General features: G+C 31.3%; 1 protein-coding gene across 1 annotated transcript; it reads right to left on the bottom strand.

Moving 5' to 3' along the window:
- Window positions 1-3,974: 3,974 nt before the first annotated feature.
- On the bottom strand, window positions 3,975-5,945 carry LOC148575533 (pyruvate decarboxylase 1-like; the record flags this gene model as incomplete). Its single annotated transcript, XM_088502335.1, has 5 exons — window positions 3,975-4,039; window positions 4,441-4,515; window positions 4,873-4,984; window positions 5,108-5,271; window positions 5,841-5,945. Coding segments are annotated over 3 exons (342 nt in total), but the record flags the coding sequence as incomplete, so codon positions are not given.
- Window positions 5,946-18,192: the final 12,247 nt, after the last annotated feature.

Consider the following 18,192-nt stretch of genomic DNA (forward strand, 5'->3'; position numbering starts at 1 on the left):
AATTTTGTTTTAGCAGATAAATCAGTTTTAATTTACTTTTTGATAAAATAATTACTTAAATTAGTCTCCAAAAATTTTAAAAACGAATATTTTAGTTTCAAAAAAAATTAATACATAAATCAATTCTAACGTATTTTCCGTCAAATATAACAGTCATCCGTCTATTTTCTGGCATGCCTTATTAAATTATTCAAATATTTATTACAAAAAAAATATTAATATATATTATAATCAAATTAATTTTTAAGGTTAAAGTAAACCTATTTGATTTCTAATATAATATTTCTAAAAAAAATATTATTAAACCATTCTTACTATACACAATTTTAAATCTAACAAAAAGAGATGTACTAATTGCACAAAAATACTATACTATATTTGTTTTTGTATGTTTTTGAACAAAAATAATAATAAATTTATTCATTAAATTTTTATGTATATATTTATAATATAAAAAGAATTGTTACATAATAAATAAATAATATATATATATATATATATATATATATATATATATATATATATTGTCACTGAATATGAATAATAATAATAATAATAATAATTGTTCATACATTGGCCCAAAAAATATAACTAGGTCCAAATAAATAGAAGTCCACTTAATAGATCTAACTACTATACCTACCCGATCTAATAGAGATCGGGCGCAACGATGGCAGTTTAGCTCTACTTATTTGAATAAGCAACTAACTCCTAAAATATCTTCCACTTATTTAGAAGGAAGATCTCAACAACTTCTCTAAAAAAAGGGAATAATTATCCACCATTAAAGGTAGAACTACTCTAAAAGGTGGTTATCTACTCTACTATAAATACACTGACACCGTCAAGTATATTTAGAACCCAATAAATTAAAAACATACTTTAAATCCTTGCTAACTTAAGCATCGGAGTCCCTTGTAGATACCACCCCAACCTCCTCATGAGGAACTCGGACGGTGGCATCTCGACACCAGTAGAAGTCGGACGCTGCCTCAAAAGGAGTCTAGACCTCACATTTAGACCCAAAAGCAACCCAGTTTTCAGATAACTCTCGGAACAATAATAATGTTATTCAATAAAGTTATTAGAAATTATTCTATAAGAAATTTAAAGTTGAAAGTATTTGATATTTTTTGTATTTAATATAACTTAGTTTAGTGTGATAGTTAAGAATTAAGTATCAAAAAGTTATTCTTTTATTCTGACTTGAATCTCAACTCGATCACCAAATTATCAATTAACTCAAAAAACTAACTGAATTTTTACTTCATAATTAGACTAACTTAACATACACTACATATTATTTTTCTTTGAGTTATAATGTGTGCAAAAACTATGTTAACAAAAAAAAGTTTGTCAAATTTATAACTTAACTGTCACATGTGAGAGTTTGTAGTTCAGTATTTTCTGTTAGTAAGTCATGCTGAAAAATAAATGAGAGACTATTCTGTCTAACAAAAAAAATATTAGGGATTGATTTGTATATTAATTCTTTTGGAAATTGAAATGTCCTCCTTTAAAATTATTGAAAATTAATTTAGATAATTACTCCGTCAAAATATAAATTAGAGACTAATTTATCTGTTAAAATAAAATTTTGGAGATATTATTATATTATTTGAAAACTAATTAAAATATCTATTTTTAAAATTTTTAAGAATTGATTTAAATAATTATTCTTAATTTTATCTTATTTATAATTATTTTTTTAATTAAATTTTTAAATAGAGTTCAAATATATATACAGCAAATTCATCTATATATGGTACGTCTATATCGATTGAAGAATATCTTATCAAAAAATTTGTTGTAATGTGCTGGATTGGGCGTGTAGTGATGTGTTATTTCTCTCACATACATAAATATTATGTAATATCATGACTAATTTTTAGACAAATTTTAATTTCAAATTATTGCAATAGATAACAAAAATGTAAAATATTATTTTATCTTTTTTAAACTTCTAACTCAACATTAAACTAAGAAAAAATTAGATATAATTACATTGTTAATAAATTAATTCCTTTTTAACTAATAACATAAATAGAAATTCCTTTGGAAAAGAAAGAAAAAGATTAATTTGATAATATTATTTAAATTTCGAGGAGTGTTAAGGGACAGCAATTTTTATGTTTTGTAACTATTAATTAGCCATCAATAATATTTTTAATGGTGTGAAATTACATTCAATGGTGAAAAATTATTTACTTTTTTTTTTATAGTTAAGTGCTGGCCCCTAAACTTTCTCTTAAATTTATTATACTTTTAGTTGCACCTAGAAGCTTAGCGAAAAATGGTAGAGTACCAATGCAACCAACTTAGGTTGGTCGAGTGGTCAGCTCACTCGTCCGCTTAAACAAGTGTCAGAGGTTCGAATCCCGCCTTGTGCATGCAGTAACTCATTAGCCAGCGACAAACCTTTAAATGAAGTCACTACAACATTTTCAGGTTGAGGCAACATTTAAAAAGTGTTGCCTAAAAGCTGACAAAAGGTTGCTTTTGATCTATGGCAACACTTTTGGACCTAAAGCAACGTTTTTAGGCGGCGTTGCATATGCAGCCGTTGCCTTAGATCAAGGCAACACTTTTTTGTTTCAAAAGCAACGCTTTTGAGAACAACACTTGGTAAGTGTTGCCTTTGGTTAAAAAACAACAACACTTCAAAGGTGTGTTTGAGATAACACTTTTACAGTGTTGTCTCTTCTCTCGTATTTTGGTCACTACTAAAAAGTGTTGCCTATTTGCAATAAAATGCAACTCTTTTACCTGTTGCTTATAAGTTGGAATTTGCAATCCTTTGAAGTGTTGCCTATTAGTTTTGAATATGCAACCCTTTAAAATATTGCCTTTTCTTTTGGATATGCAACCCTTTAAAGTATTGCCTTTTCTTTTAGATATGCAACCTATACAAGTGTTGCTTTTTCTTTTAGATATGCAACTATACAAGTGTTGTCTAATATTCAAAATATGTAATTAATAAAAGGGTTTCCTTTTTGATAAAAAAACAAATTATTTTTGTAATAAAAATGCAAAAAATTAAAATTTACAATAAAATTTTTTGTTCATACATGTGTAATTATTTTAATTAATAAATAAATTTGTGCACAATAAAAAAAATTATAAAAGAGACAAAATAACTAATTATAAAATTCTAATTAAAATATATATTAAAAAGTTCAATTAGTATTTCAATTACATGTTTATCAATAATTCTCAACAAAATAATAAAATTCTTATCTAACAATAATTGTCATAACAAAATAGTAATTAATATTTATCAAAAAGATGTCAATCTACTTGCATATTTTATATCCATGCTTGACTTGTTCTATATGCTAAATCTGCAAATAATACACAACAAAAAATAAGCAACTTATCATTAAAACTAAAAAATTATAATAAAAATTTCTTTATGATATTAAATACTATAGATACAAGAGCAATAAATAAGTCTAAAAAACTCCTTCTAAACAAGAAGAGTGAAGGGTAACAGGACCTCACCTCTGGGAATGTTTATTATATATATGAATATTAAATTGTGTATTCCTCTTAACAAATATATATATATATATATATATTAAACAAATATATATATATTCCTCACCTCTGGGAATGTTTCTTATATATGAATATTAATTTCTTTGAATTTGCAGCCAATACTACTTGATTAACTAACTTCCATATATAAATTACAAGGATGCTATTTATTATTATTAGTTACCTTGAGCTCTTGTAAGGATGAGTGACAAAACCCTCTTTAGGTGGCAGTGGCACTACATTTTTGTTAAATATATTTATGAAAAGAGTTCTTATATAAATTGAGACATGTTCTTCAACCCACTAATTAACTCTAATAATTTAGACCACTTCTAAATATGCATAGGAAAATAAGTGAAAAATTAGATGAAGAAAAAGCATGAAAGTAAAACCTGCTTTTCATAAAACCCCCAAAAGAAATACTGATCTGAACTCTTGTATAGGAAGGAGAAGAACTAGTAGATATAACCACCATGTAAGAATAATTCTCCTGGCTCTTCAACTATTCAACAAAGCAATAATTTGAGATGTCAAAACAAATAATTACATAAATAAGCAAGATTTCAGCTATATACTTATTCATATTTTAAAAGCAGAGTAATCCTACAAATGTGGAGTAATCAAGTCCTAACATTCCATTTCTGGTCTCTTTATATACTTTTAGCAAATCCTACAAATGTGAAATCTCACAATTGAGTTAGATAACCCAATGTAACAGGATAGATTTTCCAAATCGACCATAGTCTCCATTGGCCCCTTGGACCGGTCATGCAGAGTTATTGATAAATTCTCTGTACATGAAATGCATAACTAGAAGAACTATCCTAATGAAATATCAGTTTGGAGTTGGAGCAACAATTTCATAACATAGATTTGCATTAACACTTTGATATAACTTCTTACCTTCTTCCAAAAGTATTCATATACTCTGCTCAACGCTGCAGTTTCACCTCCTACAAATTTCATCCCCTTGCTAACCTATATCAAAAGGAAGAAAAATAAATAAAATAACCAAATTCATTAACCTTTCATAGTTTCATTGTCTATCAGTTAAAAATATAGTTGGGGACTAATTGGAGTGTACTTGAGTACAAAGGACCAGACGAGACCGCGACAGTTTGCTGATTTGCATACAGTCATACAACAATTTCAGGACAATGTGGTTGTTTTGGGAGACTTCACTGCCATCTCAATCTTTTATAATTTTTTGTGATTGTGATTTAATGTGTTCCTTGGCATTGCTATTTTCAGTAATCATTTTATTTTAACCATTTGTGTATATTGCTTCATTTATACAACTTAGTTGTTAGTAACCTTGTGAACAGTTAAACTTACTTGGCAGTAGAAAAATTTGCTCACATAGTACTTGTATTTTTAGACACTCATGTTGCCATGGAAGTCAGCTGCAGCCTCTACTGCTGCCTCCAACCCCATTTGATTACTCAATCTGTGAAATTCATCAAAAGAAAATATATTAGTGATCATTACAATCTTCTTAAACATAAAGAAGATGCAATTCAGTGGTAAAGAAAAATAAAATAAAATTAAGTAAAGAAGATGAGAATCATACTTTGGAGACAACGAAAATGGAACTGGCTCCCTACTGAAAGTGGGGTAAGGAATTGCAGCCAGGTTACAGCTGATGCTGATATAAACAGGTTTGCTTTCTTTCAGTGTGGTTGAGATTGCAGTGTCAAGCATCTCATGAGCATCTTCTAGGTTATTAACCACAGCCTATTATCAAAATCAATAAAAAAAAGCTAGTTTAATTACACATTAAGCTCACATTTCAGCATCAAAGAATAATAATAATAATAATAATAATAATAATAATAATAATAATAATAATATATGCAAACCCAAATACCCCTTTAATTTCATATTTGTAACCAAACAAAAATCACAAAATAGTCTACCTATGGTGGAAAGATCATGCTATATATAATCAAGCATTGCCAATAATATAATGTCTTTCAGTAAAATAAAGCACTACTAAACATCCAGAACGTTTGACTTCAAACAAGGACGAGTGATCAACATAGAATAAAGTATCATGACCCAAATTGATGCATGTTTTCATTTTTCTTAAAAAATAATAATAAACAAAGAAGAAAAAATCATAGTGATGCAATCATATAATGTCACACGAATCATAATACGTAAAATTTTACTTTATAACTTTTTTTAAAACAAATGTTTTAATTTCTTTATAATCCATTAAATAAAATAAAACCTTGAAGTTAATTAAAAAAGATAATCGCAGTACTTACTATTATTTATTAAATTAATTAATAATGATTTACCTGGTAGCAAGTAACAGTTTGGAAGCAGCAAAGCCCCTGGGTGAAATCCGGCAAGCCAATGGTGTGATGCAAGATCCGGTTGGTCACGGCTAAGAATTTGCAGGTTCAACAACAGAAAAGCCACTTAGAAAAACAATTATATTGAAAGAAAAACAAAATAATTGGTGAAAGAAAGGGACATGACACAAATAGAAAGAAAAACAAAATAATGAAAGCAATGTTTTCTTGAGTTGGTAATTGGTGAGACTTATTATTGATGCCAGTTTGAATTCTCTTCTTCTATGAGATGATATTCTCCACAAGGATTTTGGACCATTAATTAACCTACAAACTGACGTCATGTGCCAAGTTTGATTGGTCAAACTTAATACTTAACACTATTTGTCTACACAATGCATGGTTGTGCCTCACTTCATATCAGATAAGGTTTCCTTTCTACTAATTACTCAAGCTATCAACATGCTGCTGCTTCTTTCATCTTTCACAAATTAGTATATTTGAGTAATATATATGAATTTGTATATTTTGTATAAATACAAACTACAATTGCTAATAATCTATTGATGAGTGCCAAAATACCTTCTCAACATAGACTAACATCAACTCTATCAACAGTCAAGTTAATTAGAGATTTAATTTATCATCCTTGGCCTAATAGCCTGCCAACTTCATACTTTTGCATCAAAACATTCCCCCTTTTCTCCATTACTCAGACACAATTCCTCAAACACAAAACAAGCACCCCGGTCTTGTGGTGCTTTCAAGCTTTGTAAGCAAGGAACCTTTCTTTATCAAGTATATTTGCCTCAAAATTCACACTATCACCAAATTCCTTGTGTATTTACGTACAGCAATAGACGCATTCATCTGAATCCGCTGTTCTTGCCTATAGATTATGTAGATAAGATACTCTATCAGCAATGTTCAGGAGGTGCATACAACAGCATCCCAGTCTCAATCATAGTGATAAGAAAAATCACCAAATAAAAAAAAGGAAAACAATGCCGGTTTTAAAAATTATTAAATTCTTATTTTATTTTTATTTGTTATCTTATTTTTTCTTTTAAAAATAAAATTTGTTATGCTTATCTTTTTTTAAATTAATTATACTTATTTTTCTCTAACAGAATCACTTCTGTTAGATAACAAATAGAAGATAAGATAATAAATAAAAATAAAATAAAAATTATACAAAATACAATGATAAATATGCTAGCATAAATACATAACACATAGTCATTTATGAAATTGATTCAGAACAGATGCAAATTCCACTAAAATAATCTAGTGAAGAACAAAGGGAATTACAAACTCACATAGCTAAAATCTAATCACATGATCATCTAAAACCAGAAATGAAACACAAAAAAAAAAAAACAAAAGAAATGCAAATCAACCTGTTCAGTTTCTCTTGATCGATCATCCGAAACACAGAATAATAAGCAACTAAGAAATGTCAAAGGAAAGATCACTTGAATTTCCAAAATTTTAACGAGCATAACAAGGAAGCATATAAAGCTAATGAAGAATAAAAAAACAGAACAAAGAAAAAAAAAAGGAAACATTACCGTTTGAAGGGAAGAAGAGAGAGTGTCTGAGAGAGAGAGAGAGAGAGAGACAAGAAAAAAAAGGATTGCTGCTATGGTCCAACACAAAATTTCAATAACCATAACAACGTGCACAATCTTCCATATTTTGACACAATGTGAAAAAAATACATAAATAAATGAAATAAGAATACATTTTGATTCAACTAACAAAAAAGCTTTTCATCAGCTTAGTAAAATGCCATACATGAATGTGCATTGTGAAGAACAGAGGGAAATCGATTCTCCCATAAAAATTAATTCATGTGAATTAGTTATGTATAATTAGTGCACTATCAATATTTCCAAACTTTTTATTGATAAATAAACTGAACATAACTCAAACCACTGATTGTGTAGAGGAGTAAGACAATGTTCTTAAAAATAAACAGAATAGAGCAAGTGCAGCACCTTGTAATCTTTTTTTTCATCATTCATCTTTTTTTGAAGCTCACCACTAGTAACACTTCTTTGATAATCTTCAGAGGAAAACAGAGCCATAAGATGCCTGTGTTCAAAGATTGGCAACTAAGCACTCCCAAACACAAAATAGAACAACAAAATACAAACCTAAGAATGCAATACTATTTTATAAAAATTATGAAACAATTAAACTATAATCACATTGCTAAATTGTGATTACTCAAAAAAGAAACAAAAATTTAAATCAAACCTAAGAGGTATTTGAAGGTGAGCGACAAATCGGTAAAGTCTTTGTCCTTCGACATGATCGAACTCGAAACTGCAAAAACAATGAAAAGAAGAAAAGGATTATGTGAGCTTCTTCAATCGATTAAACTGAAAGAGATGTGCGTCGAGAGAGAGAGAGAGAGATGTATACTGAAACTATTGTTATTAATTCAACAATTCAACTAAATTAATCAAGTAGTATGTAAAATCAATCTACAAGCCTTCAACGACGACGATGGAGGAAGAGATGCTGAGGACCGAGGCTGAGGTGAGAGGCTTGAGTGAAAGAGGTGAACGGCGGAGAGTTGTCGATTTGCCTGAGAGGATAGAGCACGGCACCACGGCGGAGCAGAGCAAAGGTTTCAGAACGCGGAGCAGAGCACAGGTTTCAGAACGGCGTGAGCAGAAAAACACGATGGAGCAGAGCAGAACAAGGCGTGAGCTCGAGCAATGAGAAACACGACGACGGTGAGCAGAGAAGAGGAATTACAGTAGTGGCAGATCTGGCAGCGCAAGGTAGAAACAACAACAACAGTGCAAGGCAGAGACGGTGCTGGAGGTGAAGAAAGTGGCGGTGGCAACTTCTCTCTCCGTCGTCTTCTTCTCCTTCTTTCTCTTCTTCCTCCTTTGATGGCAGTTCTCCCTTTCTTTTCTTCTCTTCATCACTCTCTGTCTCTCTCCCCTCACCGTGCATTTTTTTTCTTCTGTCTTCTCTTTTTTCCGTGCAATGAAAACCCTAATCTTCTTTTTTGTGGCGTTCTCTGATCTTCTAATCCTAATTAACTTTGTATTTTATTATTTTTTTGTTATTAAGTCAGATTTATTTTATTTTAAAATTGATAAAAAATGATAATCAAAGTTAAAATATGTATTAAATATAAAATTTATTTTTTAGAAGAGGTATTAAAAACTTTAGACAACACTTAAAAAATAAAATTTAAAATAAATTTAAAGACAACTCTTATAAAAAGTAAGATATTAACTTTATAATAGTTGTTTTTGTATATTTGATGGGGCAACATTTAATAAGTGTTTTTTAATTTATCAAATACATCACTTATAGTGTGTTGATTTAAAATATGTTGTTATAGTTCTATTTTTTTGTCACTAATATAAAGTGTTGTCTATATATATTTTAGATAACATTTTTAAAGTGTTGTTTTGAATATATGTTGCAATAGACAAAAAATGTTGTAGTGAGTTCCGATCCACGACAGATTAGTCCTTGTCCTGTCGGAGTGGGGAATACCGTAAGCAACCAAAAGATAGAGTACCAATGCAATACCCTTTCACTAAATATTAGGAATTCTGATGAATAATGATGAGAATAAATGAGACCATCACTCATTGTTGCAAACTTGCAAACATTACAATTACAATAATAATATTGTACCTAAATGAAACTCATTGCATTTGGTAGGGTAACTAACAAGGAATTAATAATGAGGAATTGAGAATAGAAGAGATAATTGGTCCACATATATAAATGACAATCTTTTATGCTCAATTGTACTACTATACTTTGGAAATTTTGATGAATCACTTGATGCAGTACTTACCAGAAACAATAATGTTTGGAAACAATAAAAAATTAAATCAACCAATTTAAATTATTTTATTTAATATTTATTAATTATTATTAAAATAATTATATAATTTTTGATATAATAAATATATAATTATAAATATTATATTATATAAAATAATTTTAGATATTATCTCTTTAGTTTTATCAATATGTATATATTATTAATTAATTATGTATTTAAATTATTTTTAATTAACAAAATAAAAGAAGACACGTATTTAATTGTTAAGAAAATACAGGGTTAAAGAAATTGGTTTTACAAACTCTTTGAGAGAGTCAAATACCCTTTAACTCATGATGAAGAAAATTCAATGATAATATAGGTGAAAACTCAAGTGAAGTCGACTTCACGTGAAGTTGATATTCAGAGTCGATAGATGATTTGACTGATTTGACTGAATTTTCATCTAACGACTCTTAAGTATCAACTTCACGTGAAGTCGACTGCACCTGAGATTCCACCGATAATATATTATATTATTTGTGAAGCGTAATTAGATTTTGTTTAGCATCAGTAGTAGGAAATTTTGAAGGTGAAAACTTAGGTGCAGTCGACTTCACGTGAAGTTGATAGCTGAGAGCTGTTAGATGATTTGACCGATTTGACTAAATTTTTATCTAATGACTTTTAGTTATCAATTTCATGTGAAGTCGACTGCACCTGAATTCCACCAACTTTAAAAGCTTTTGAGTTTTGCGTGCAAACTTTTATGTTCATGTCCTCTTCATGTTAAATGAATCAAACCCCACAAAAAGAATGTCGCTATCAAAAGGACACACTTTTGTTTTCTCCCTCTCCTTTTCCCCATACTTGAACCAAATGAACGGTTCTTAGCCTTCAGAGCTGAATCTTAATTAAATTCTCTCTCTCTCTCTCATTATTATAATTATAAAACTACACATTTTGTATTTAGTAAAAAAATTGATTATTCTATTATGATATGCATGGTTTTAAGAATATCGAATTAATCGAAAATTAGTCTCCATATAAATTCAGTTTAAAGTAAAAATTAGTTGTCGACGAATCGGTCAAAAAAACAAAAAAATGATAAAAAAAAAAATCGAACCGGTTTCTTTTTAAAAGTTAACTGATTTAAAATAATAAAATATAAAAATAATCTTTCTTAAAATATATATATATATTTTATATATAAATATATTAATTATTATATTCGATTCAATTCAGTTAAATCTTTAATTATTATATTAATATATTCAGTTAATTATTTTTTAGTGTTCACATAAGGATTTTTGCATGACTATAAATTTTTAATTCTTATGTAATTTTTACAATTTAATGTAATATTTATTAAGTATTATTATGCAGATATTTGACCATCGAAATTTAAAGGACAAATTTGACAAATGCAAAACATCAATGATGGTTTGAGATTTAGATTATTCAGCAAAATCAAACTCCTATTGCGAGTTATAATTTTACATGTATCAAAATCTTTTATTTTGTCAATAAAAAACAAATTTACAGAATCATAACGTACATGAAAGGAATAGAAAACTAATTTGATTATGAAATAAAAGTTAAAAATATTTTACAAAATTTTAAAGTGTTTGCAAACAAAAGAAAAGTCTACAGAAATTCAGAGCAAGAATTACAACACTACAAAACGATAAATAAACTTTGCAATAAAGAGAATTTAACAAGAACATGAAGTGTAAATAAACTTTGCAATAAATTCCTTAGCAAGTTTTCTTTTTGTTGATGTTATTTCGGTTGATTTTTTTTTGTCGATCTTCTTGTTACCTAAATTTTTTTTATTAGTTTAATGTTAATTGTAATTAATTATAATGAGAGTATATAAGAAATACATAAGGTTAACCACAAAACATTTTTTAGTAAATATGCAAAAATTTATATAATAAAATATCCAAATCTTCAAATAATCAAACATTCAAAATCCCACTCCAATCGAACTTCAGCTCACTCACTGTAGAATCTCAAATTACATTTGTGTTTACTCACCCTGTTTCTACTATATGACATGACAGGGAAGAAATTAACATTGTGACCCCAAAAAAGATGTGAGTGGATCCTCTTCATTGAAAAAAAATTGGATGGTGTGTAGTGTTTAATTTAACCATTCATTATTCTCTCTCTTATTTATTTTTGGTCCCACTTATAAAATCAAAGGTGAGAGATCACATTGAATTCTGCCAAGTATTAAAAAAACTGGAGAGGATCCATTTTCAAAAAAGACATCATAAATTTGACAACAGAAAAAAAAAAGTGGCATGAGAGAAATAATCGTCATCCATCCAGAGCTTTCAACCTTTTACTTACTGGATTGCTCCGGAAACAGTGACCGAGCCTCTCGGTTACCACAATCATTATCGTCACATAAACATCGTCATATTGGCATCTCATCCAATAACAAAGGCAGCTATTCTCTGTGACCGCGCTGACAGAGGAAAAATGTCGGTAAAGATTTCACAAAAATTATCGCGTTACAAGTATAGTCTAAACCGACAATTAAACCTCAATCAAAATTTAATTTGTTTGTCACTAAAGCAAACCCAATAAAACAAACCAAAGTGTTTAAATCTCAGATCGTTTCTCAAGGAATTGCAGGGAAGTGTAGTTATTATTGGTTATGGAAAAATATATTTTTTGGTTTTGAAATACGGAACAAGTAATGTAAATAACAAGGAAATAAAATAACAACTAAGAAAAATCCTAGCAAGGATTGATAATTGGAATTCCTATCCTCATTATCATAGTCACTTGTGATGGTAATTGCCTTTTACTTTCACTTAGTTAACCTCTAACAATGAAGGAAAGTCAAGTGAGCAAAATCAACTTAAGTTCACAAGTCCTAATCACAGATTGGAGTTAGTGAAGCTCAAGCCAACTAGCAACTTTCAATTACCAACCAACGAGAGACTTTGACATTTCAAGAGTCTCTAAATTACTCAATCTGAGCTAAGAATACCAAAAATCTAATTTAAAATCCTATCAAGCATTTTATCAAATACTTGGTAGGCACAACATTAAAAGCATAGAAAAGTAATAAGGAATATTAAATCTAAACAACCAATTGCAAGACAACAATAACCAATAATTAAAGGAAGAACAATAACATAAAAGAAAAATATAAATTGCATTAATAGGATTCAAACATAACAAGAGTTCATAATTATTAAAATGGCATAAAAGGGAAATTAACAAGAAAAGAAGATGAACTAAAATGCTTAAACACATAAAAGTAAGAGAAAACTAAATTAAAGTAAGATTGAACCTGAATTTGAGAAGAACTAAAACTAAAACTAAAAGAAACCCTAAAATCAAGAGAGAGGAGAGAGCCTCTCTCTAGAAAACTACATCTAAAACCTAATAATTGTGTATGAATGTGTGAATGAGTTTTTCTCCCATCCAGCTCCACTCTGCAGCCTCTAATTTTCACTTTCGGGCTTGAAACTGGGCCAAAAGCAGCCAAAAAATCGCCCCAGCGTATTCTATTTAATGCAGCACGTGATGCTTTTGTCACGCATACGCGTCGCCCACGCGTACGCGTCACTGAACAAATTTCTGGTCATGCGTACGCGTCGCTGCCATCTTTTCCAAACTTCAATTTCTTGTGTTCCTTCCACTTTTGCATGCTTCCTTTCCATCCTCTAAACCATTCCTGCCCTGGAAAACCTGAAAACACTTAACATACGTATCACGGCATCGAATGGTAATAAGGGATGATTAAAATTAGCAAATTTAAGGCCAAAGAAGCATGTTTTCAATCATAGCACAAAATTAGGAAGGAAAATGTAAAACATGCGATTCATATGCATAAGTGTGAGAATAGTGGATAAAATCCACTCAATTCAGCATAAAATGTACCACAAAATAATGGTGCATCACGCGCGCATTCCTCTTTCTGACGGTTGTAGCAAAAATCAGGATTGTAGGCACAACCATAACCGTCTGACAGGCTTTCAGGTAGGGACAGTATTTTGTACCCTGACAGCTTGACTTACAACCATGGACACCATCCTCCTTCCCACCTTCACACTTGTGTTTCGATGGTAGTTTCTTTCTTGTGCCTTCGTTTATTCCATCAAACAAATTTGAGTAAACACACAATCCGGTCCCTGTCCATTTTTCAAAAGGACAAAGCGATTCCTGTCCAAAAAAAAAAGGTACGTCCTACCCCTGTCTTTGTATTCTGTGAGACATGGCGGCCCTTCTGTGCCTTACGGCGTTAAAAACAAACGGAATAAGTATACGTGTCACTTAATGGTGATGAGCTGGCTGTTAGATGTCCATTACGTGCCAAGCTGTCAATTTAAAAATGGACATGAGGGCTCGATCCGTCCCTGTCTCCCAAACAAAAACGCTGTCGTTTTAAGTGGGGATTGAAATGGTGCGTATAGTACATGCTTTGGGTTTCCATTCAACCCTTCTTCCCTTTCTCCTAATTACAGAATACCCAAAATCTTTTCATGTTCTCCCTGAAGATGACAAAACGACGACGCTCTACCTGACTGTGGAACTGAGTAAGACGCTGACAGTGTTGCTGACAACGCTCCAAGTGAAGTTTCAGACGGCACCACTGGCGGACTCCCTGACAACATTGATAGAATTTTCTTGTGCAAGTCTTCGAGAGAAGTAACAGATTATTCAACTAAAATATTAGTGACATTGTGTATTGTTTAATTAGTTTTGGGTTGTGAATGTTTGCATTTTTTTTGGCTTGGTGTCGCTTTACAAAGATAGAGTTTGGTTAGGGCTCAATGTTGCTAATTTTGGGGCATTTTGCCATCAAGAGATAAAGATGTTTTCCCTTTCTAATATTGACATCATGGAATAGTGCACATGGATGTTTTCAAGTAAAAATTTTGTTCAATGAGCATAATTGTGGGAGGGATTTCAGCAGCAACCTTGCTGATAGGCAGTGGATAACATCGAAGTTAGTTAAGAGGCTTCTTACTCAGCTAGACATGAAGCCAAAGCAGGTTATGGAATACATGATCGAAGACTATAACATCCAACTTAGTGGTAAAATGATAAGCATGGCACTTAAGGCAGCTGGGGAGGAGGTAATTGGTGACGAAGGAGCACAGTATGGTAAGATTAGGGATTATCTGATGGAATTGCATAGGACAAACCATGGTTCAACTGTAAGATTAGATGTGATACCTCAGCCAGAGTCTCTCCCTTTGTTTGATAGACTATATATAAGCTTGGATGCTTGCAAGAAGGGCTTTATAGAAAGATACAGGCCTTTGATTGGATTAGACGGTTATTTTCTTAAGGACTATTACGGCGGTCAATTACTGTCTGCAGTGGGTCAAGATGGCAATAACCATTTTTTTGTTATTGCATATGCAGTTGTGCCAAATGAGTGTAAGGACACTTGAAAATGGTTCTTAACACAACTTCAACATGACTTAGGTGATAGCACGGAAAGGGGCTGGAACTTTATTTCAGACCAATAAAAGGTAGTAAAAAATAGCTGTTTCATTTCATACATTGTTATTTATTGATAAGAATTGTTGGTATGAATTGGTTTATTGGAATTTGTTATTTATTTATGCATTGTTGGTCCAAATTGGTTTATTGGCCTGCATTGTTGGTCTATTGGTAGAGATTGGCATTAGCTTTAAAGGACATATTTTTAAGGGCTTTTTATAGGAACTGTGTACTACACATTTGAAAAAATTTCATTAAGCAATTTAAGGACCAATAGACCAAGCAACTTGTATGGGATTATACACGTTGCACCACACAAATTGAATTCAAGGCAGCTATGAAAAAGCTGAAACAGATCAGTGTTCCAGTTTGGGAATATCTTGATAGGTTTGATCCAGCTCCAATAGCACAAGGCTCAAGTCGAATGAACTTACGGCCAACCCCATCTGTTGGTTCGGGTCAATCTACTTCAACGAACCTAGGTGTATTAACAGGAGTATCAGTTGAGACCATGGCTGCAGCAACTTCAGGGACTACAGCAAGACTTTTTAAGTTCATCCCCACTCTAGGGATTAGGCCTCCCAATAAGAATTGAGTAGTTGATCTAGCCATTAAAAATTTGAGACTAGGAATAATAAATAATTTGGACAATAGCTTATTAACACTGTATCTATTTTAGTTATCAAATTACTTGCTATGACAACTATATTGATTAGTGACCTTGTGTTGCCCTTGCTTTTGTTATTATATAATTAGATGCTAAGACATGCAACCAGTGATATAGTTGGTTGAATACTCTTTTGAGTAACTATATTCGTAAGGGCTGTTATGATGATTTCCTTATTCTATTTTATGGTATCACGTGTTAAGTTTCAACTTTCAACAGATGGCTTCTTACTTTGTTCAACAAATTTATAATGCTTTATTTTATTACAAAATCATGTATACTACTGCATTTTTTGAAATTGAATAAACGAATATATAAAAACAAAAGCAGCTTAATTATATTTATATTCATGCATCAAAAGTGATCAATAACAACAAATACCATAGCCTAAACAACTTAACAACCATGATCACCATGTTTCACAATACTTTAGAAGTAACATTTGATCTCTCTAAACTACACCACTAAATAGGTTTCCAACTATAATTCCAGCAACAAATGCTAACATAACACATCCAACACTAGTGCATCTAATTTAAATAAAATTCAATTTAGCTTTCTTCAAATGAATTTCTAAGTCAACCAATCTTTCCTCTAGCTCCCTAACTTTGTTATTATCTGCAGAAGAATGACCTTCTTTATGATTCTGATTCAGCTTCAAACCTCCAAACAAAAGAGTCTTCATAGCATCCTCATTGAATAATGCAACATAATCATCAAGCCAACAAAAGTATTTGCAATGAGGTGTTGGAGTCTACAAAATAATATTCTTTATTATAAATCTAATGGAAAACAAAGTGAGCATAATTTTAATTCTTGATAAACTTACCTTGAAATATCAGCATCAATGAAAAATAAAGTGAACAAAATTTTAATTGTTAATAAACCTACCTTGAAGTATGAGCATCGAAAGAATAGTCTCTTTGGGTTCATATTGGTGCCGGACATGAACAAAATTGCATAAATTCCATAATTACACTCTGGAGCAACCCACTTCTTCTTCAACCTTGATCCCACACTCCCAGTAACTTTCAAACTCCAACCTGATTTGTTTTCAACTCTCCCACTTCACCGATTTGATGTCGACCCACGTTCTTCATTATCAACCATGTCGTTCTAGGGTTTACATTCGAACACAGTGATACATTTTCAGAGTATATAGTGAAGCAGCGCAGCATTTGAACCTCCCATACCACTTAAAACGACAGCATTTTTGTTTGGGAGGCAGTGACAGATCGACCCCTATCCATTTTTAAATTGACAGCTTGGTACTTAATGAACACCTGACAGCCAGCTCATCACCGTTAAGTGACACAAATACTTATTCTGTTTGTTTTTAATGCCGGAAGGCACAGAAGGGCCACCATGTCTCATGGAATACAAAGACAGGGGCCGGGATGTACCTTTTTTTGGACAGGGATCGCTTTGTCCTTCTGAAAAATGGACAGGGACCGAGTTGGGTGTTTACTCAACAAATTTTGGATGATAAATTTAAAATAAAAGATCTTGGTCATCTCAATTACTTCTTGAGAATGGAAGTAGCACACTCTAACTCTGGAATTCATACTTATCAGCGGAAGTACTCTATAGACCTTCAAGCCTCTCTCTACTCCATTTTATTACAGACAGCTTATCGGCCGACTTCTTTACCTTACAAATACTAGACCCGGTATCTCTTATGTTGTGGGACGTGTGAGCCAGTTTTTGGAATGTGCAACCACTTTTCACCTACAGGTTGCTTTCCGCGTACTCCGATATTTAAAAAGACAAACTTTACTGGTCTATTCTTCTCCTTTTACTTCTTATCTGCATCTCACCGGATTTGTCGACACTGATTGGGCTACATATGCTGATACTCGTCGCTCCGTTTCCGGTTATTGCTTCATGCTTGGGAACTCTTTAGTTAGCTGAAAGAGTAAGAAGCAAATCACTATTGCCAAGTCCTCTGTAGAAGCTGAATATAGGTCTGCCACTTGTGAAGCAAGTTTGTTATCTTTCTTAATCGATTTCATTGGTTTGTCGCTTCAAAAGTCTATCACTCTATTTTGTGACAAACAGTTAGCCATTCACATGGCCTATAATCCCATCTTTCATGAAAAAACCAAACACATTGAAGTACACTTCCACATTGTTCGTGAAAAATATTTGTCTAGTCTCATTCATCTGATGTCAGTTCGTTCCAAAGACCAATTTACTAATTTTCTTACCAAAGTTCTGCCACTGGATCCTTTTCTTACTAATATTTCCAAACTAGGATTGTTAGATCTATACAATTCTAACTTGCGGGAGAGTGTTTACCTAGATTATCCTTTAGTTTAATATTGATTGTAATTAATTATAGTAGGAGTACATAAGGTTAACCACAAAATATTTTTTGTTTCAATTTTTCAGTTTTCATTCAT

Source organism: Arachis ipaensis, chromosome B1 (genome assembly GCF_059453495.1).
Source record: "Arachis ipaensis isolate K30076 ecotype BB chromosome B1, ASM5945349v1, whole genome shotgun sequence".
Classification (NCBI taxonomy): Eukaryota; Viridiplantae; Streptophyta; class Magnoliopsida; order Fabales; family Fabaceae; genus Arachis; species Arachis ipaensis.